The following is a 23212-nucleotide window of genomic DNA, read 5'->3' as shown; positions in this document are numbered from 1 at the left end:
CTATTAAAGAAATCATCAGTTGATTGAAGACTTTTACATTACTGATCCTAACTCTCATCATGTAATGATCAAACTTTTTACTCAAAGTTGCTCTTAGCGGTATCCCTTTCCCTTAAGAATACATTGAAAACTGAAAAAGCTTCTTTCTCTCTTTTCTTTTTCTTTTTTTTTGTCACCAATGCTGAAGTTTCTTCAAGACGGTCTTGTGACACTTCGGACAACAGCTGAAAAATGGGTGGGGAGACTGGTGTGAATCCATATAAGCTACAGTCAGCAAGGACCCAGCTACTAATTAGTTCTGGCATAGGGCACTCAGCGGCACAAAATGCTGTTAAATCGGATATTCACGACAAGAGTTATCCCTTTTCATATCTCGGCTTTTGTACATTCGCCGGATGCACAGAGCATTATGTCTGCTTGGCAGTTGTGTCAACACCAATTTGCCGACAATGAATCACACGCAGGGCGTACTCTAGCTGAGAGACAGAGTGGCCGTCTCGGGCCTGTCTCTCGCAATGCCTTTCTTGGGGAAACCTTATGAGATTGAACTACGGAAAGGTCAGCCCAGCTCTGGATAATATCTGTGTCACATGCATTATGAGTTTATCAGTGTATTAAAAAAAAAAAGGAATGAAAAGAAAGTGGATACTGCACAGCTACTGTGATGCAGTTATACATACTTTAAGTTTGGACTATCGTTGACAAAGAGTAAAGCAAGACAATACTGATTCTGACTAACCCTAAAAAAAAAAGAACCATCTTCTTTTGCTTAATGTTTGTTGAAATTGAGAAAAAGTAAGAAATACTGCATAGCAAAACACACATTATTTTGTTTCCATGGCTAATGTCTTTTAATTGAAACCTTCATTTCTAACTATGATACAAAACATTTATATCCCCATCCCTGTTACTGGCTTTTGAAAAGTAAATGGCAATCTATCATTATTACAACCAAAAAAAAAAAAAACATTGCACATGCACTCATTAGTGAGAAATAGAAGACAAAACAAAATAAAAAAAGACAATACCCTTTCATTCAAACATATTTGCCTGTATCATTATAAAGTGCACTCATTGTTAAAATAATCTGGCATTGAAATTTCTGCCTCACTCTTGGAAAACAAAGGTAAATTGGGAATGTGAAGTTATATTGCATACAAGAAGAAAACTGCACTTTGACAGAAACTGCAATACAAGTATCATACTGGGAATGCACTAACAGCAAGCAAAGTGTGAGTTGCACAAGTATTGTGAACTAATCAAATATCCCTGATGAAAGAATATCATGTTGCCTTCCTCATGTTACTGAAGAGAGCATTTCTGCTGCCCATACATAATAGAATTATGACAGACGAGAGAAAAAGTGCCCTATGCATAATTGTGTCTTGGGTTTAAGCATATGGAAAAATACTCAGTGTACAACTTTCAATAAATTACATTTGCTGAATGGCAACGCCGGCAAGAATGACATGCAACAGAAAGAAATTAATATCTAATTTGTTGAGGAACATATGCAAACTTTATGAAGACAAACACAGAAAAGAAGCAAGTGTGTTTATAGGCAATGACAGCCAGAAAAACATAATATGACATTATATGGCTTCTTCAACACTATTACGGGTATACCTACATTTGTACATGTAGTTTCTATAATATTCCACATACTATTAAGAATCTTGCTATAGGATTGGTCAAGAGCTGATCACGTGATAAAGCGTAGTTTTGCCCATCACATCACCTGAGAAGAAAAGTTTGTTACACTCTATGATGATAGTCATTTTGTTTTGCTGACCTCTTAGTCCACACAGTCATAACGCGTGATATAACTTACACTTTTGAGTACGCACGAAATGAAAGTGTGTTGCACTGTGGTCTATCATTTGACTAGGTCAAGTGATAGACCACAGTGCAACGCACTTTCATTTCAGTGCCACGCGCAGGGCGCGGAGCAAATTTGTTGTTTTGTCATCTACGCGCATACGTCATAAAGTAAACTACGTAGCCTAAGCCCTGAGGATACCCTAAGACAGCTAAAACGGGTTCAGATGTGGAATAAAATGGGAATATCTAGGACCCTAGATGTGGAATATAAAGCAAATAATCAACTTTTAGTTTCAGGCAATGAGACAAACTATCACTTCCTTGGTGATCTGAATGTGTACGCTATCTTTCCTCAGCTGCGCTTCGGAAAGATAGCTACATCCAGATCGCCCCGGAAGTGATAGTTTGTCCCATCACCTTTACCAACGCTGATTATTTGCTTACTAGTAAACACTTGTGTATATCCTTGCTGAAACTTATGGCTATTGCTCTAAAATAGGCACATGTGCGTAATAAGAGAAATGACGCTGTGATATGACTGATAACATAATTTCAGTTGGGTGAAGACAAAAATGCAATATTTTAAACAAAATGTACATGTCAAAAGTATTGCAATTTGAGAACAGATTTGATTGTGGTTGCTCTTTAATGTTTTATATTCGTTAACCAATTATCCACAAAGTGGGCAGGTGCAGTATCCATCGATCTTCTGCACTAAAGCGAATTGCATGTGGCTTGTTGGGAAATACGATTGCTACTGCACAACATCATAACGTAGTGTTCAACCTACCCACTACTGCAAGGAATGGCTCTTCAGAGTACAATAAAAGTTGTATGCAAGTATCTTTTTTTTAATTTTTTTTAAATTTTTTTTTTTAAACAAAAATCCTCTTCATCCCCCCCTCCCCCATTCAAAGTAAAGTGATGGGACACACATTTTTGGCAGGCAGTTAATCATTTATGTCTACGTAGATGAGAAAATGCAACACAGAATGATCAACAGCTGTTTATGTACCAAATGCATCTGAAAAAATATTTCTCAGTACATGGACTTTTTCTGAAATCATTACTTTGAAATGCCACTTCTGAATTTATTGTCCATCCACATTGAGTGATTCAGGGACTTCCTTTTTTTTTTTTTTTTACAGAGAAAGCCTCAGCGGAAAATTCTCAGTATTCCTTTCTGGTATAAAAAACGCTAATCTTTAAAAGCATAATTGTATCAGGACAGAAGTCCTGGAAACATGGACTCTTGTCCTTTTACCATCAAGGCATGACAGCTTTGTTTGTGAACTCCGTCTTGGTTCTCGCTCTCTGTAAAATGACATTTTTAAGCCATACATTTCCTCTCACTCCTCGATGGCATTTGTACTCAGAAAGCAGCAAGTTCTGCCTCTACTTCTCTGCGAAGATTTAAGACGTAAATGTTGCCAATTTAGGTCCCGACACTGCAGCTACGGCCATCTGTTCCGCCACGATAGATCCACTGCACCATCACACGCAATGCATGCAAAAGTTCTGCCGCTTCTGCATCAACACGCTCTGACAGAAGAAGGTGATTCACTGTGCGCAGCGGGTTTTACGATTTACGGCGGTATTTACCTGCAGCAGACAAGAGTTTGACATACTTACGGCAGCATCTTACAGGAGCTGCTCAGCCTAACAAGAGAAGGCTCCCCCTTGACTCTCCCCATCTACCCCCCTTCTTCCTCTTCTTCCCCTTTCCCCTAACAACACACCATCCATCACAAAACAATGAATATGACATCATAAATTGTGGACGAAGATAGATATTTAAGCTTTCATTTTGCATTTTGAATCTTATGCTAACTTCATCAAAGAAAGGGTATCTTAAAAAAAAAATCATGTTATATTCTGACTCTCTTGATACATAATGTCTTGTATAATGGGTCTCCACATTTGGCTGCAGAGATATGCTGAATAATGCAAAGACCCGACCCACTGACCAGGGAGGTGCTTTCCACCTCCCTGCCCTGACTTTGCATTTGAGCCTACAGTATACTGCCTATTGTGTTGTATCACTTACACAATCTGAAGGGACAGTGCAATGTGGATGGCACAATTGAGTGCAGAAAACTGGGTTACAAAACCCCTCGCTCAGACCCTCCATAGATTCAGTACACTTTTTTTAATGACCATTTCCAAAATATTCCATCAGAAATGTGCACAAGATCATTTCTACACACAAAAGATCTAAAGAAATAAAGAATACAAAAGACTGTAATTGAGTTTACTGTTCAGAGTAAAAACAGCGTAAGGACCCTCCCTTTTTCAGACAGCTGCCTTGAGAGCTGGTGCTCTACTGACCTGGATATATACAGTTAGAATAAAATTCGAGCAGCAGGAGTGGACTATAAATAATCAATGCAATTCTTTTTCTTTTCTTTTTTTTTTTTTGGGGGGGGGGGAGTCACTGAACTGAAAGCTGAGAATCTAGTCCTACTTGATTAGATATTGTGCGAGTTCTCTATTTGCAATTTTGATACAGATTCTTTTAGTATGCATGGTCTTGCCAAAGAGAGTCAGAAGGTTATTTGTACAGTTTACAGGACTTCTCAACTGATGATGTGCAGACAGCAGATATATAGTTTTGATTTAAATAATGTTGGATATGCAGCAGTATTTGAATAAAATGGGTAAAAACTTATGGAAAAGAATATGAATCATATAAGCCATCTTAAAGGACGGTAAAGCCTGACACTGAAAAGTCATGTGACTATACCATTCCTCATTCATATTTTTTTTTTTTTCTTCTGGATATTTGAAAGTGAAAACATATATTGTTCCCCTAGTAGGCAGTTATACGTACGTAGAATGATACATGTATCGTGTATGATAGTTGCCCGATTTCATCAAAAACTTACCAAATCAATATAAGGATGACACAATTCAGGGGTCAAGTTACAGTGTACTGGTAACCATCACTTGAAAGGTTTCACCAAGTATCAGAAGGTACAGATTCATTTTATCTTCATGGTTAGTCTTCAGAACATTTCTTCTCTTTTTTTTCTTGAAAGTATTTACTTGGTACTGGATAAATGTTGACCATGGAGAAGCTAATGATAGTGTCGATGTTTCCCTTCCCCAACTTATTTGAAGAGATTTAAAGTCAACAGAAAGTCATTAAAAGAATTGAGGGGTACATCGACTACATATCCTTGAGCAAGACAGGTAGATCACATAACGTAACTCTAGGATGTTGGTAGGATTGAAACAAACAAAAAAACAAACAAACAAACAAACAAACAAACAAACAAACAAACAAACATCCAGTATGGCACTGAGGCTGAAAAATTGTGAGAAGCAAGAGATTACACAACAACACAAATTCTTATACACTGTACCTTGTATTGCATAATATACAGCATAATATACAGTGAAGCTTGTTGATACATGAATGGAATATAATAGGATATGATACAGGAAAATGGGGTATGAAGAATGGAGAACAGGGGCTTATACAACTCTCTTCTCTCTCTCTCTCACCTCCCCACCCCTCCCCCCCCCCAAAAAAAAAAAAAAAAAAAGGGGGGGGGGGGCATGAGTCAGGCAGGGGTGGTTGACATACTTCGGATGGCTAGAGGAGATTGACCTGACCAGTGTAATGAGGAGTAGGCATGGATGGCTCTCTTATACATAAAGTGTTGGGTGAAGGGGTCAGGTTGGGGTGTGTCACTCAAAGGGAAAGGGGGGGGGGGTTCCACATGATGGTGGGGAGGAAAAGACAAGATAAAGAGTTCTTAATGCAGGGGATACTGAAAAACCAAACACATTAGATTTGCAAGTGCTGACTGCCTGTTTTTTTGCGGCATTAACATTGTGTGAATTGTCACTGGCATTCAATGCACTATGCCGACAAAACCTTGCATGCGCACTTTACTTGATTTCACAAATCATGGCTCCTCACACACTTTGCTATTAAGGTTTCACAGAGGAATGTGAAAATTCCTGGTTTTACAGCAGCACAGTTATAGGGAAGGCAAAAGAAAATGGTTGCAACCCGATGTTTATATTCACAAGAAATATGGGGCAAGTGCTGTTCTTGGTGGGGCAGGGTATGAAGTTGGTGGAGGAGGAGAAACTGCCTGGGGTACGTCAACAAAAGTGACTTGGCAAGTTTATGTAACTTCCTTCACATTTTTGTTTTGTTGTTGTTTTGTTCTTTGCAGGTTTGAAACCCAGCCATGAGAACATGAATAGTGTCGGTGAACACAGCAGTATGCACCTCATGAACAAGAATCGATTGGTGGTGTGGCTGGGAAGCAGGGTGCAAGGACATGTAGAGTGGGGAAGCCATGGGAGTTCAGTAGTAAGCACTTCACATATGAAGTGACTGTGAATTCATTAACGATGAGAGTGAGTTAGGGAGTAGGTTAGCGGGAGAAAGAGACAGCAAAAGAGATATAAGAGAAAGGCTGTCTTCACTTGATGGGAACAGAGCAGAAATAATGGCATGGTTCAGCTTTATAAGTATTATCTGATGAACCAGAACAGGTATGAAGAGCGTGAGAGCGCTCCACGTAATGGATATGACGCGATGGACAAGAAAACAAGACAGGAAGTGCCTTTCACACTAGTGCAAACATCACAATTTTGATCTTGGCACGATTTCATGTGACGCACACACCATGCAGAAGCACTCTTTTACAAATGTCAAGACTGCCATGATTTGTACTCTATGTCATCTATACATGTCATCTATAGCACTTAGCTTTTGAGTAATGAACATACAACTGTAATGTTAAGTATTGGAAATGTATGCATCACATTTTTTTGTTTTTTTTTGTTTTTTTGGGTGCATCTCAGCCAATATCTAATGGCAGTAACTTGCCAATATGATTAAGCCTTACTCTGCTTTGTTCTCTAATTGGAACTTACACTGGAGTGCTTTCTTTGCCAATCAGCACAGATGTCTGGGAACTGACTGTCAATGAATAGAGATTAGCTAATCCCCTGACAATCACTGTATCACTATGGCCTTCCTCTAAGACTGAGGCACAATCCTACACTCCTGAGTGAGATGGCTTCCTTTACAACTGGGTCAAGACTGGATATATATTCCTGATTGCTGATGGAAAAATCCTGGCAAGTTAAGCCCAGTGCCTGGGTGCATAAAGGGTTAAGATTGTGAACTCAATTACGCTGCCTTGCATATAAATCTCGGTGGAAGCCTCCGACATGAGTTGCATAAAAACACTGCAAAAATATGCTGACCAAACAAACATTATGCACAGATTTAGTGGACGAAATCTCCAATTCTCTCGTTCCCATAAACCTTAAAGGGTGATGGCAAGAAAGTACCTTCTGCTGCTGACAGTTTTGCCTGCTGAATGTCATTAGCCTTTATAAACCCCGCATTAGGGAAAGCAAAGAGGATTAAGGCAGCGTTATCATTCAATGTAAAGATATTCTCCTTGCCAGTGGGAAAGAAAGGGTCATGGCAAATTCAGGCCAAACCTGATAATTTATTGTACAGCAGCATCTGCCTGCTTTCACATTTTTAAATCATGTATGTGTCTGTCTGTTGATATGTCTGTATGAATTCAGTAGATGAGGAAAAGGGGGGGGGGTGGGTAGTGATGGAGAAAGGAGAAGGAGTGGGTGCGGATTCCTCTACTGAACACTTCATCCCTCAAAACCGCCCGCCTCAAACTTGTAAGCCGATATCAGCGAATTCCTCCAGAGTAATTTATTGTCTACCATGTCAAAACTAATTTGCTTGGTCATTGTGAACAAAATGTGCATAGAGGACTGTAAAAAGAAAAAAAAAAAGAAATAAGAATGAAGCAACCAGCATAGTGTGTAAGAATACAAGAAGAATGTTATTTCCTCTTCACTTGCCAGTTTACATTCCATTAAACTACTTTATTTTGCTTTAATTCACTTGTTGTTCAACAGTGTATTATCATTATCAATCCATGTATTGTATTTCTATCAGGCAACAGGCAAGTGTTATTTTTTTTTTTAAATTACAAGTAAACAGGAATCCTTAGGAGTCCATTTTCAAATTTGAAAATAGTGGTCATTGTGCAGAAAAACATGAAATATCCAGGCCTCAGAAAAACAACCAAGCAAACCGTAAAGTATAATTTGAAAATTTATATACCACAACTGTTCTTTGTAATTTCACATCTTTGTTAGATCATTCCATCCAGGAAATGGCAAAACTTTTACAGCACAAAATGCTGGAAGGGGGGGGGGGGTTACAGTGGGAAGAATGATCAAAATAATGGCAGTGCTCTTTGACAGTAAACTCTGAACACTACCTTATGACCCTGAAGGGTTGCTCGTTATGTTGTTGCTATTGCGTTCTTGACTGTGCTGTTTGTTTTCCTTCAACAGCATACTGACTCCACCTCCCCGCCAGCGAGTTTTATACATTGTGCACCTTGCTTTTAATTTCAACTGGTACCTGGGACTTTGATCAAAGAAAAACAAAAACTACAGCTTGTCCTCACTGAGTTACAAATTGCTCGATCAATTTGTTTAAAACTTCCTGTTTTTGTGCCTTTTATAACATTTGATTATCCATATTGATTCAGGACCCTGCCTTACAAGGTGTTGTAGAGGACCAGTGGCAACATGCTAGGCATGTGGTTTGCCACTGGATCAAAGCTTACATCAACCATGACAATCAACCATTCATCTCTTCACCGTGCAGGGTCAGAATCTCGCAGCACAAACACCGTTTTACAGATTCTGGCAACAGTGAATGATCAAACAGTCGTGGTATTTGAAACTGTACACATTCACTCAACAAAACGTCCTTCTGTGAAATAAGAGGAGCAAAGTATTCAGCCTGTGCATTCCTGTATTTGTCAGTATAATGATTTAGCAATGATTGATTTTAAATTGGAAAATTCTGAACACAGAAGGTGAGGCACTAGAAACAAATCGCACTTGTTGTGAACACACAATGTATATTGTAAGACTCATTGACTGTAACAAACATGGCTGACTTTATGATATCATAATACATATGACACTTCAAAAAACCATAATATTCTGTTTTCTGTCCAATCTTACGGGACATCAATTCTCTGTTCTTTTGAGCATAGAATGGAGTTTTCCCTTTCAGTCATATCTGGGTTTATATCAAATGAAGTCAAACATTTGGGCACATGAAGTATGATTTAATTGCAGACGTCCCATCTTCTGTGTATGCTGTCACTTTAAGCCACTGAGACCCCACTACTAGAGAGACTGCAATTCTACCCCCATGACATTTTAAAAGCAACACTTAAACCATTTCAACCTACATTCACTCAAAAAAAAGTTTACTTCTCGTCTAAGTTGTCAATTTTGACTTGTTAGCACCTGGTCCTTGTACTTTCTCTGACTACCCCCCCCCCCCCCCCCCAACTTTGCAATGATAAGAGCCTTGTCCAATACGTTGCGCAGGAACGTGAAGCACAAATTGAATTAATGTGATGAACAGCTAGGATCATGACACGTCACACTTGTGACTCCCAACAAAGTGAAGAAGGAGATCGGGGGTTACGCATCAGCTTGGAAACTTTTCCTTTGCTGATGGTAGAAGACAACACACGAGAAAAACAAAATCAAAATAAAATACAACAAAACCATAAAATGAAGAGAGCACTCAAGATGTCCATGTAAAACCTTTTCAGAATGCAATTTACATGATTGAAATTGCCACTCCAAGCATGCAAAGGTCATCAGAAAGGTGAATTCGAATATTCCACGGTTAAGGCGAGCTCTACAAAGCATTTCACTTGAAGCTGTCTGAAGAACGTCGAAGCAAAACAGAATATAAAATGAACTGGAATAACAGGAAAACAGGAAAAATGGGAGCGTGATCAAGGATAATGTGGAAGAGATGACATATCACAAAAGGTTTATTTCTCTATTCAGGTTAACATCATCTTTATCAACCTACAACATCAAGGAAAAAAAACAAACAAACAGACAAAGAAAGACACATAAAACCTTGTGCAGCCAGAATCATAAAGCATGAGAAAAGCACAGCACAGTATTTACTTAAAAGAGCAAAGACGACTGCCATGAAATCAAAATGCTCTCTGGTGTTGGCATCATCTGTGGTTATGGGATCTGTAAGTGATGGTTATCCATTCGGTCATTGACCACTCTGGCCTCCATGCATTAATGTCCACTTCTCAAAATCACATTGCATTCCAACTCACCACAACTAGGGCCTTATTACTATTAATACCATCATTTTTTTTTTTTTTTAATATTTAAGACATATCGTCAAACTCAAGGGGGCAGAAATGATAAATGCCAGCCTTGATTTACATCTAGCCAATGCAAACGAGCATGATTGTCTAAGAGGGGGAATTCACCACTGATAAACCAAAATAAGACGGACTGGTACTGAGGCTATCCAAGTGATATCCCTTTCCTCTCTAACCACAAATCACAAACCACAAATCTATCTCTCCTTGGGAAACTGGACTTGCAATGGATGTGCAGTGGATACTGCCTTCCTTCTACCCGACAAACTGCGCGAGTTCAAGGCACTGGAAAACTACTGCTAGGATTGGGATGGGGTTGGCGTGCCGTCAGAGATCTTGGACATGAAATGATGATTCACTTGGTGTGCAAAACCAGGATTTTTGAACATTCAGTTGACATCCATCCATAGCAAACAAAAAAGAAATAATCTAACATTTACGCAACTAGCAAATACCTCTGAAGTTACATTACAGCACTGAAATGATATTGAGCAAAAAATCTGCACGCTATGTGTACAATTGAAGGCATGTTTGAAAATATTTCATGTCATGATTTAATTTGTTTTGTTTGTTGTTTATTTGATTCTGATGGTAAAGTTCACAAGGATTTTTGCTGAAATCAAAAAGGCTTGAAATGAGGCAAAATAACAAGTGCCATCTCAGTGTCTGTCAAAGGTCATGATGGACCTGCTGATGTGAAGGGTCCAGACAAGGCACAGAGCTGTTGATTACAAGGGCAAACCTCGTACTCACATATGTTGCGGTCCAGAGTTTGGCCTCTGCATCGAAGGAGATGAAGACGAGATCCTCTGGTACTCCTTTCCTGGCCATGATACGCTGCAGGATCAGGTTGGAACCTGGACCAATCATGAGCAGATTATATTCATACATTAATTTCATAGAAACATATAATACATAAATATGAAATGATAAAGTTTTTTTTTTAATTTTTTATCCAGGGTAGCCTCTTCAGTGTTGCCACTGCTCTGGTACCAGAGGGCCCTGCCATCATTATTAGCCTAGCATTGCCAGGTACCCGTTAAATACACCTGTGTTGAGAGGAACATGTTGGGTAAAAAATCTTTTCCAAGGACATACATTGTAGGCACAGGGTGGGAATTGAACAAGGGTCCTCAATTGAGAGTCAGGAGTTTTATCCACTATGCCACAATGCCCCCACAGGAATTTAGGTCATGATATTGATAATGTAGATAAGGAGAAAGGTTTTTACTGTTGCTAATATGCGATGAAGATTGATATCAATGCCCAAATCATGTACAGAAAAACAGTTGCAAGGTTATAGTCACAAGATCCCTGTCAGAAACCACTATACTAGCTAGACAAGCCACCATTCCTTCATACAGTGTAGGCACATAAGATTTTAAAGTAACAGCAAATTAGAAAAGAAAGTAACTCCTGCAATTTTTCAGGGAGTAATGAACTCATCAAGCAAGGGTTTGTAAACTTTATGTGTGGAGCATGGTGACTACACTCATGTTTTCCCCTTTCCACGTACAATGTACAAAGTGTCCCTGAAACATTTAATAGGTAATAGCGTTTGATATAGAATGAAGTCCCATGATTTGGATTTCAGGTGATCATGACATGGTCAAACTGTAAGTATACTGGCATGCTGTAGGGTTTAATAAAATCATCACCCCTTCATGGGACATCTATTTCAATGAAACATATTAAAAATCTGAACAGCATACAACTCTCACAGTTTGCAAAAGGGCTTGAAGTATTCTGGATAAAATTGCTGCAGGAAGGATTATTTCCCAACTTTTGCGTCTTGCTATTTAAAGTGTGTCCATGAAACATATTAACTCTATAGAAGGAATGTTTTTCTTTTGTGTTTTTTCTTCAATGGATATACATTGTACGATGATCCAATATGTTAGTGGTATATTGCTATCTGACTCAACAAGGGTTTTTTCTCATTTGTGAAAAATCAGAGAGTAACACACATAGATAGGCAATCCATCACATCAAGGAACCGCCATATAAAGCACAGGATTCAGTGAATCTGTAGAGTCTCTCAAGAGTAGATCAAGTCTGCCAAATTTCAATTGGGGTATTCATTTTACTGCCTGGCAGACATCTTAAATCTGAAATTTATAGGGCATTTTTTCCCCTCATGAAATATAAGGAAAATTGAATTGCAATCAAAAAGCTTTGTCTGATAAATCAGGTAATTCTAAAAGCCATCATGCAGCGTGCCTCCAAACGTTTGAACTGGGCTGCGCTCTAAGGCAATTATTTAGTGACTGAATACAGCACTACATAATTTGATTTAACAGTGTACAGTTCGACCTCGATTATCCGGCCATGTTGGGACCGGCGCTCATCCGGATAAGCGAATTGGCCGGATATGGGAGACACAATGTTAATGTATATAGCTGCCGTCCAAGCTGCCGTCCCAGTGCACTGGCAGCTAGGCAGGTAGCGTACCCCGCAACGGTGGTGTAATCTATGCTAGCCTGCACAAAATTGTAGTCCCCTCTTCACAAAAATAAAGTATATCTTTATGTGAAAATCATACATTTTTTACCTCATTAGATACTGAGAAACCTATCATGCACATCTTCTGAAATTAGTGAAATAGATCCATGAAAGTCACTGTTTTTTTCTCAATTTTTGGATGCGTGATCGCGTCCGGATAATAGAGATTTCCGGATAAAAGGAGGCTGGATAATCGAGGTCGAACTGTACTTTAATATTCGAAAGTGCTCAATGTATATTGCAACATACAGTACAAATGCTGGTTGTCTCTGAGGAGATATACATGCAATATTCATACATCTGTTTAGCATTAATTATACATTTCTTATTTTATCACATGTTCGGGCATACAGTGCATGGTAGTGATGGGTTTAAGCGATTAAATAGGATACAGTACAGAAAGCTGCCCTGTACAGAGTCATACACGAAGGAAAGAAATAAAGAGGCCAAAACACAACAGTTGGTTCAACCATTTGCATTATGACTTTTATCATTTATAATTCAAAGCACATCTTGTTCATTCATTCATGATTATATCCAGTCCTTCTCATGAACCCTACAAAACTTGTTTAGGGAGACCAAAATTGCCTCCCTGCATATTTGTGCGAAATAAAGAGTTTTATTGCAAACAAAATCATCTTCAGTGGATCAAATTACTCGGTAGAGTTTTATTCATCTTTTGTTTTGTTTTTGGCTTGGTTGTTTTGACAGTAACATCTTGATTTATGCATTGCCCTACATCTACTCTTCGAACAACAATACAGACAAAGACAAAAAACAACAAAACGGAGGGATAGACAAGAGCATCAAACGTGATGTATACCGAATCCTTTAAAACCAAATAAATTTTACTTCTTGCACGCAAACTGCCACTGTCAATGTATGTTTCAATCCATAGACATCTAAAATATCTCAGCGCCCTAACTGTGATAAATGAGCCACACAAACAGAAGATCTCGGAGAGAACTTTCGCTTGTGAGCCAATCAAACGAGAAAAGAAGAAAAAAAATATAGTACAAAGAGCGCAGTGATGTAACAGCCTCTCTTGGTGGCATTTACACAAATCCTGCTTTTGTACAACATGCCAAGCTGAGTTATCCTGAAACTGATCCAAACCAAATTTGGAAACACAAACATGCCAACTCTTATTATCAGAGTCATACTTCATGGGATCGATGGCGTAAAATGTATGACATGCAGTACATCATGCTCACTGGATCAATTCTTCTGAAAACAAAAACTACAAAGTAGTGGAGGTAGATAAAGTAATATTTTTGGAATCATATTTTACACCTGACAGGATTGGCCAGCGGTTTTACTGGCAAGAATGAGTGATTGTATGATGAATAAACAATTATCATCTCATATTCTGGCTATTAATATTTGTATAGAGCACATCTACAGCGAGACATTCATCTGAAAATGACTATGAAGATTTACTTGATCAAGAACACTCATAACACCATATGAAATTTAGTGCTTTGAAAATAAAAGAAAAATTACGCTGGCAAAATTGCATTTTCAATATCAACAGGCACAATTTTCTGATTGCTACATTTTCAATATCAAGAGGCACAATTTTCCGATTGCTATTGTTTCTTATCAAAGACTATAACTCCTATCCTTTGGATTAGAAGTCAAATGGAATTCTGGCACATTGGGAAAAACAACAACAACAACAACAAAGATTTTTTGGTTTCTTCACTTTTTGTGTAGAAGAAAAAAACAGAACACAAAACAAACCCAAACTAAAACCCAAACAAAGACAAATGCAAGTAGTGCCCTATCTCAATCATCACGCTATCAATATCCTCAGAATTTGGCAAAAGATGGGTGTACTTGTGATTTCTAACAACTTTTTATTCCATACATACACAACATTGCCTTAGTTTGTATGTACAGTAATTTAGGTCAGGACAGAATTTGGCATTTATGCTGTATAAAGAATGGAGTGTTTTATGGTGGCCATGTAATTCTCTAAACCACACAGTTCTACATGACTGCATTAAGTACCGGTACTACAAATATCTGTGGGAAATATGTTGTTCCACACAAGATTATTATCAATACAGTTGGGATCTCTTGTTATTTTAATTCAGACTTTGGTCTATAACCCCCCCCCCATTATTACAAAGTATAAAGGAACACATATAAACTGAAAGTACAATAAGGCAAACTGAAGCCTTTACTACACAGAGTTGATCACTAGTGTTTCTCTTCAATGTTCATATCTGTAATGCACTTAACAATCATGTACAACAATATACACAGGGAACAAATTTATGCATCAGTTGCAGCCCAAAGCCAACACTACATATTACATGAGAATACTCTCATTTACAGTTCAGTAAAATTCTCCTTCCATACTCATTACCAGCCGCTCAAGTTCAGCATGTGGCAAATGGGCATAAGACTGAGAGGCATATATACACTGTAATTTACCATAGTGACCGTATCGAACTGTCTCATTTTTAAAGTGATGCCACATTTCACTCCGTTTCATTGCATTCAGTCAGGCAGCTGCTGATATTCAACTGCACCGAAGAGAGACGCAAAATCAATACCGCCTTTGTTCTATTTCTACAGATGTATTGATGGGTTTTAAAGGTTGTTGATGATTCCATGTTATTTATTTGTTTGTGAGATCTATGTGTACATGTTAATGAGAATGTCATCTCACTGTATGTTACAGTATGGTATTCATATTCTTCACATTGTTCTACCAGTTGCATACATTTTTTTAAAACAAAAATGAAAATGGAGACCCCCCCCCCCCCCCCACAAAAAAAAAAAAAAAAAAAGGAGCTACATTATGACACAAACTATTTGGCTCTCGGTCATTCAATAAATAAAATGTGTTGCACATATTTTTTTTTCCTTAAAACTTAATAGCTACAATTTAACACTACATATCACATATATACATTTTTTAAAGCAATAATTCCGTAATCTATCGAACTGCAAACGTGTTTGACTAATCATGGTTCCCTTGGTATATATAGCATTTTATTAATAATGACATAATATAAACATCTATCTTATCATCTATCTATCTACCTAGCAATCTATCTACAATCTTATCATCTATCTATCTACCTAGCTATCTATCTACAACCTTATCTATTGACAGGGCTCCAAATTAGCGGTGGCTCAGAAAATTAGATGTTATGCCACCAAATTTCCAAAAAGATTATCTTTGGGTGGCTCGATCGGGTAGCTAAAATTCAAAATAAATCTTTATAAATAGGTCTCCATGTCCTTTTATTTCAGTCCATTACATTTCTGTTTTCAGGCTACCAGAGAAAAAAAAAAAGTTAGTGTCAAGCCCTGCTATTGATATGTGTTAAATATATACAGCATGCATACACACTCACATTTTCTTATTATAATTTCTTATTGTTTTTCGTTTGTTCTTGTAGAAGGAAGAAAAGAGCACACACCTTACTTTAAGAACATTCACAACTATTTGTGCATGAGACAAGTTATTGCTCAAAGTCTTGCAAGAAAGCCTCTTCCCCGTCTAAATACTCTCACTTGCTGTTTTTCTTTAACCAGTTTATACTGTCACTTGTTTTTTCCTAATCTTTCACTCTTTCTTTTTTTCATACAACGTGGTCAACATTATCCAGAATGTTGTGACAGAGACATCACAAACAATCGGAAAAGGGCAATAGTATGGAACGTGAGCTCCTTTATTGACAGAAATTCAAGCTGATGGAACTCTCATCAGCTGTACAGAGGCGTGATTCTAAGCAAGCTTTCTTGCTTGGAGGGGATACCTGACGGCTTGGTCAGTCAGTCCAATACTCTACGACAGCTGAACGATCAATACTTTTAAAGCATAACAATTCTGACAGCATCTCTCCAACAAAATCTGGCTCAGCACACGGACATTTATTATTTTCACGCGAGTGGAGTTCTTACCTTCTGAGATGAAACCTTTTAATCTGTCTTCACTGAATGTTTCTGCTGTTCTCTGCACCTCCTACAAACATGGAAAAACAAACAAACAAACATACAGACAGAGTCAGAGAGAGTCAAACAACCTATTGGAATACAAAAGGTGTTCCTTGAATACTTCTTACATGGATATTTTTTCTGCTGACAGTTGCTTGATTTTTTGACTTTTACCAAAATATAACTGCTGACACATAATCTGCATTAACTTGCCAAGTTTTGTTCACTGTGCTTTAGCTGATCTGCCTCTACCCATCTTTTACCTACTGCATACAGAGCAACAGCTTGTGGGAAGCAGCTTTCTCAACAATCAATCTTTAAACAGCAACACATCCAGTCGGATTAAAAGGGGGAAGTTACCCTTGACAATGTGAGGAATCCTTCCTTGAGAGAATGCATGCCAAAGTCAGTCTTCATAACTTTGAATTCTGATGCAACATATATATTTTTTATCAGATCTGCCTTGTCCCATGGATGTCAAATATAGCTCAGCAGGCACAGGAAGAATATTCCTTTTCTTACATCATTATCTATTTCTAGTCTCCAAATTATCTCAGTCGTTTCAAATTGTACAAAAGAACATTGGTTATGACATACTTTGTACATCATAAGACATATCACATTCATACTATACTTATTAATGAATTTGAAGCAGTGATTAAACTAAGAATGACAAAGACAGGACAAAGCTCAAAGGTTACTGAACTTCGGCTAAAGACTGTCACATCCAGTCAGTGGTGATGTGCATTGGTGGAATTGAAACACAAGTTCGAGGTTCAAAGGACAAGGTCATTGGTCACTATACTTTTGCTTCTCAGACAGGGTAGAAATGCACTGATAATCATTTGCTTGGACATGATGGAGGTAGTATCAAAATCACAGGACAAGTTAAAACTTACTGTACTTTGGTATAAAACAGTACAAAGAAGAAGTTCATTTTCCAGCCATACCTAAGCTATGAATAACCAGTGGTACTATCTGGTAAGAAGATCAGGAGTTAACAAGACATTGGTGGCTTTAATACAATGACAGGGGTGAAAAGTCAAGAGTTAAGGTTTGAAGACCACCAAAATTTAAGCATACATATGTGCCATTTTCTGGCCAAAAATTTCACTATGTAAGTCTCCTCCCCTCCCCCCCCCCAAAAAAAAAAAAAACAAACAAACAAACAAACAAACAAAAAAAAAAACAACCAACAAATATATATATATATAGATTGCCGTAAATGGATTGAAATAAATAAGGAATGAAATAGACTTATAAGAAAATAGATATTTGATGCAGAGGGTTAAAGGTCCATCCTTGGCCAGTGGTCAAGGTCAATAAGCTTTATCATGCTATATGAGAAGCATGGTCATGTACACGTACGGCACATCGTATAACAGTGATTGTGAGATTCATGTAAGTGGAAGAATCAGCTGACTAGTCAAATTGCTCTGGTTTCAAATTTGAATTTCATGGAAGCTTGCGGGATTTGCAGAGATGTAACCTTGTCTTTGAAAGGAATTCAACATGAGGTGCAGATAACCCCTCAAGCTTCTGGTCTACTATGGGTATTTACTGTTTCCCATCACGTAACAATACTCAACTTCAAAATCTACCTCCTAGTATGTCCTCTGCTCCCAACAATGTGACTGAGGTGTGTATGAATAAAAAAAGAAAGAGAGAGAGAGAGAGAAATAGAAACTGAGTAAAAAAAAAAAAATGGGACAAACAGCCCAATGACACTGCAGGCACTGGTAATGGGCGAATTTACAGATGAGCCTTGTTTGGGTGCAATCAATATTCTCCTCAACCTCTTGGGTGCTTCCTCCATCTCTGGCTGAGAGTGCATGGGTAACTGGGCACGCCACGAAGCCTGCCCATGGGACGCCGTGATTGAGCGCATCGGTACGACGTGCCGTTTCCCCCGTGTCCACTATAACCCACGAATTAACCCCTTTTATTTGAGGCGCTGGCCAACTTGCTCTAGAGACACTGTGGGAGAACTTTACAGATGGTAATGACTCGCTGCTGATCAGCAGTAGTATTCAACTGGTTAAGATTATGCAATATTGAATGAAATTTACATGGAGTACAGCTTGTGTGCACTTGTAGGGAAATCTCTAACTGCCTCTTTTCATAAGTTTTCCCTCGAATTTTGATACTAAATCAGCTTTTAGAAAAGCCACGTTCATACATTTGGCAGAGTTTGTAAGGGTCAAAAGTAGAAGATACCTTACTTATCTGGAATTATCCGGAATCTGCCCCCTCTACGTTTCATGCTGTAATTCTGTAATACGAGAATCCTTGAGAAGCCTCATTTTAGCATATAAATATCCAAAAATGCCTGGCCTGGTTAGGGTTAATACAGCACGTTTCAACAATGTTGTGACGTGCAAAACTCGTCAACATCTCATCAACTGGGCCCTGGAATCAAACCTACATTTATTCTCTGCACTCCTTGGGGAACACTCTGGTAAGGCAACCATTTTACTGTACACTCATGCTAGATATTATCATGATAAATTCAAGCACAAGGAAACTGACCAAAAATGATATATTAAATGAATGAAACTTAGCAAAGAAAATGGGATTCCTTTGGGATTTGACCCCAAGACTACACTGCTAGCCGGTGCTGTTACTGACAGAACCATAGAAAGCTCTAGTTCTGCGTTTGTCCCTAAAATGTTCATTGCTCATGTTTGGATTCATTAAATAAACAGCTGCACCACTTTGGTGAACTCGAGCCTCGCCCAAGGAAGTAGGTACCAAGGCAGGGCTTGAACCCTGCACCTTCTCATCGATAGTGCAGTACGCATGAACACCACCACAATCTGAAGACAGTGACATTACTGATCACGATACCGACCTGGCCCCGAGCGACGATCTTGTTGAGGATGTATTGGCCATCTTTGTATATAATGTGTGTCTTCTTATCAAGCTGTACATCTTCCAACTGTAATGACACGAAATAAAAAACAAACAAACAAACAGACTTTTAGAAACATTTCTTTGCAGAAGACTCACAGTTAGACAGCACAGGCAAATGAATTGATATTATGAGCAGACAGAAGGGTGAAATTAGAGACTGCTTGACATTTGAGCAGTATGCTATGGATCAACATACATGTACTATTAAATCTCAAAATTGGGTCACCTGCTATCATACATTATCTAAAAGTGTCTTACTTTATACCTTTAAATGCCTGATGAGGTTTCATTTACCTATGAATACATTACATCAGTACATGTATCATTCTAATATTTATTCTTTTTAGTCCAAAATGGTGCGAAACATTGTATTTTACAAAAAGATTTAAAAATAAAGATGAGCATTCTCCAAATATAGTAGGCTGAACATGATAACTTTTCAGAAAGAACGTACCATATTGAATAGCATCACAGCATTCTATAAATATAATACTGTGAAATAGGAAATTTTGTAACACAAAATTTTGGCGTATTGGAGCTGACAGCCTTTTTCACGGCATGAAATGCTCAGAATTGCCACTGGTATTAAAGGCATATAGTGTAGACAAGAACGTTCACATACATTTTAATTTTGCGAATCTTGGCTCTCGCGAAATTTAAAATGCAGGTGAAAATTTGGGGTTTTAAAGGGATCGTATAGTTCTGGTTGAGACCTAATTTCAGGTTTCTAACATTTTTTTTTTGTGAGATAATCAGAAACCTCTTATGAAATATGAAAGAGCATGTAATTCTATGAAGAATTCAACGTTTATTTGATGAAAACTGGTTTTGAAATGGCTGAGATATGAAAAAAGAGCAATTCTAATAAAGTGTGGGACCCACACTTTATTACGATCGCTTTGTTTTACTCTGTTTTTGGATGTCTCAGTCATTCCAAATCCGATTTTCATCAAATAAACTTTGAATTCCTCTTAAAATGGTATTTTCTGTACTATATCATTTAAGTGTTTTCTTGGTATCTTGCAAAAAATTAAAGGCCCAAATCTCATCTCCACCAATACTGTACCATCCCTTTAAAGTATACTCAATAGAAAAGTGACTTGTGTCTACTGTTTTATATCATCATCTTCAGCTTTCTCATATGAACATGTGCAGCATTTGATGGTTGCATGGCTTACCTCTACATACTCGTGATGGTTTTGGTCTAATGTCTTCAGATTTTTGGAGATATAAGCTGCAGGGATAAACAAAAACAGAAAACAGGAAAAATGTAACCATGTACAAACAAAATCTCTGTTGTGCGAACACACACACACACACACACACACACAATTTACCATCCTTTCTCTCTGACACATCTCTGAACTATTTCCTATCCTAAGACTATTTCTTTTGCTTTCCTATGAATACTTTTGAAATCAATTTTTTTTCCCCCTCACTTATCTTTCTATGTCAATTCTTGCAATGTTCTCATTAAAGTTGTCAGGTACTGAAATGCCTTGACGACTTGCCAAGTACAATGTACATTGATATTGCATATGTGTGCGTGTGTGTGTGTGCGTGTGTGCAGGTGTGTGTGCCTGTGATGATTATGGTACAATGTACATTGAGTGAAGTGAAGGATTGGGGAAAAAAAACCAACAACAGTTATTCACTCAATGGGAATGACAAAATATTGGTAAGGTGTAAGCCAAGCTCGCATCAGAGAAGCTACTGGTCAATGACACTGTGAATGCCATTCCACTTTTCACTTCCATTTTCAACAGCCTGCACTGTGACATATAGACATCTTTATAGACATCGTCTTCATCATATTTAAAGACATGCTCCACAATATCTGCTGGAAGAGAGAATGACAACTGTACTTGATCTTCATCCAGAGAACATGCCTCAGCTGCTTCTCAGCTGCTGGTATACCATCTTTATGTCATTACTGGCATGCAATAATGTGTCATGGCCAGATGAAATAAAACATGAAATACTCAGCTGGGACAAGAAGGTCGCTAATGCAAACATTACAATGGCAATAGCTGAAGTTATAACTGAGATATGGTTCCAAGCATTAACATACTTACAATGTATACCGATTCTGACACTGTTGTCTCCCTGTTTCTGAAACTGAGGAAATCTCCAACTATGTGTAGCTGGGTAGACATATTAATGCCCTTCTTGGGTATGTATGCCATTGAAGTGCCTTTCTTGTCCAAAACCACTCATAATATGCAATATTTTCCTCTTCTTTTGAATGAAATTTAAAAGAGTTAAACACACGCTCAAAAACTCTTTTTTCAATTGTATACTATTGCAAAGCTGAAACAAAACAAAAGTTTCATAACTTGGTTTTCCCGATGGAATTACTGTCTTTTTTGCTCTCATGAGATGACATCGCATTGCTTTCATTTCTTCCTTGACTTATGTGCAGACAAACAGACAAAGGAGTGATCTTCAATTTGAAGGGCACCAAGGCACTGCTTCAACTTTCTGATTTTATCACGCATAAAACTGGTAGATATAATATGTGTCACATGTTCCTTGAGTAAAAAAAAAAAAAAGATGTCTGTCAGCATCCCCCGACTATCGATGGTCGGGACAAATAAACAGAGGTGTCGCTGTGATAGATTACAGGCATGCAAAGAGCATTTGATTGCATTCAAACAAATGTACACCAGGAAGGGATGGGCATTGTGACATCACAATACCGTGCAAGATCATCCCTTGCCACACATCGGTCCCCAGCAAGTTCTGACTTTTTGAGTGGTAGCAGTTCTTGTCGTACCAGTGGTAATTCCTTCTACCATTTGTTGAAACCTAGAGGAACGGCCAAGACCTTCAAAAGAAAGCATGATATGCTACTATCCTTCTGCTTCTCAAGATGCAGCATACATGCTGCACATAAACCTACCCATTCCAGGGTTGTCACAGAGAATAATACCCCGAGTTGTGATCTTTCTTGGCTCAAATATCAAGGTGGTTTGTAGTCGCTACATCTGACCTCCCCCCCCCCAAAAAAAAAAAAACCCAAACAAACAAAAAACAACAACAACTATACAACAAAGCAATAGAAAATATTTTTTGAGATCTTGCAAAGCATTTCTTCATATCGAGCATGGTGAGTTGCTATTTTGAAAAAAAAAAAAAAAATTGCATGGCTGGAAGTAACTGTCAATTTTTATATGAGTGGCACATCAATTTTGTACTGCCAATACGTATAAAACATATCTTCCTACCACAAAGCCATGTGGCAGATGAATTATCAATTGTACTGGATGTAAGAAATTTGGCATGCATACTAGAAAAGATGCCCTTCCTGTCAGAAAATCTCATAAACTCATTGATTGTCGCTGACATTTTGAAGTTGAAGTTGTGAGGAAATCATGTCAAGGAGGACAATTTCAGTGTTGACAATTCTCACGACAGTAAGCTTTGCAGCCTGACAGAGAAATTGTCTCAATTTGCTGGCTGCACACAGCAGGACTTCAGGCCTATTTCCTATGCCATGGACCTATGTTTGCCTAGCTTATTAAGTGATAATCTCACTGTCACTCTCTAGTCCTTTCACCTCCACCAGACATACTTCATATCCCACGACATCATCCCCATCTCTCTCTCTCTCTCTCATCATACAAACTACTTGCACTATACATACAGTAGGCATATGTACAAAAAAAAAGTGTTATATCATGATATAATTAATACATAAACACAGATCCACTCACTCCTTCTATCCTAACAGCATTTGTGATAAGCAGCACACTATAAACACTTCACTGACAATTGATAAT

At 38.1% G+C, this 23212-nt stretch overlaps 1 protein-coding gene across 1 annotated transcript in view; it reads right to left on the bottom strand.

Annotated features, from left to right (window-relative positions):
• The window catches only part of LOC140243803 (ciliogenesis-associated TTC17-interacting protein-like), a 58051-nt gene that overhangs the window by 12648 nt on the left and 22191 nt on the right, over window positions 1–23212 (bottom strand). Inside the window, exons 4-7 of the mRNA XM_072323470.1 lie at window positions 20609–20664; window positions 19369–19455; window positions 16485–16545; window positions 10812–10915 (exon numbers count right to left, since the gene is read on the bottom strand). Coding sequence (XP_072179571.1) covers window positions 10812–10915; window positions 16485–16545; window positions 19369–19455; window positions 20609–20664 — 308 coding nt within the window. The remainder of the gene's footprint in view (window positions 1–10811; window positions 10916–16484; window positions 16546–19368; window positions 19456–20608; window positions 20665–23212) is intronic.

The sequence above is a fragment of the Diadema setosum genome, chromosome 20 (assembly GCF_964275005.1).
Source record: "Diadema setosum chromosome 20, eeDiaSeto1, whole genome shotgun sequence".
Classification (NCBI taxonomy): domain Eukaryota; kingdom Metazoa; phylum Echinodermata; class Echinoidea; order Diadematoida; family Diadematidae; genus Diadema; species Diadema setosum.
The sequence above is the reverse complement of the archived record's forward strand: the minus strand, read 5'-3'. Positions and strand labels throughout refer to the sequence as shown.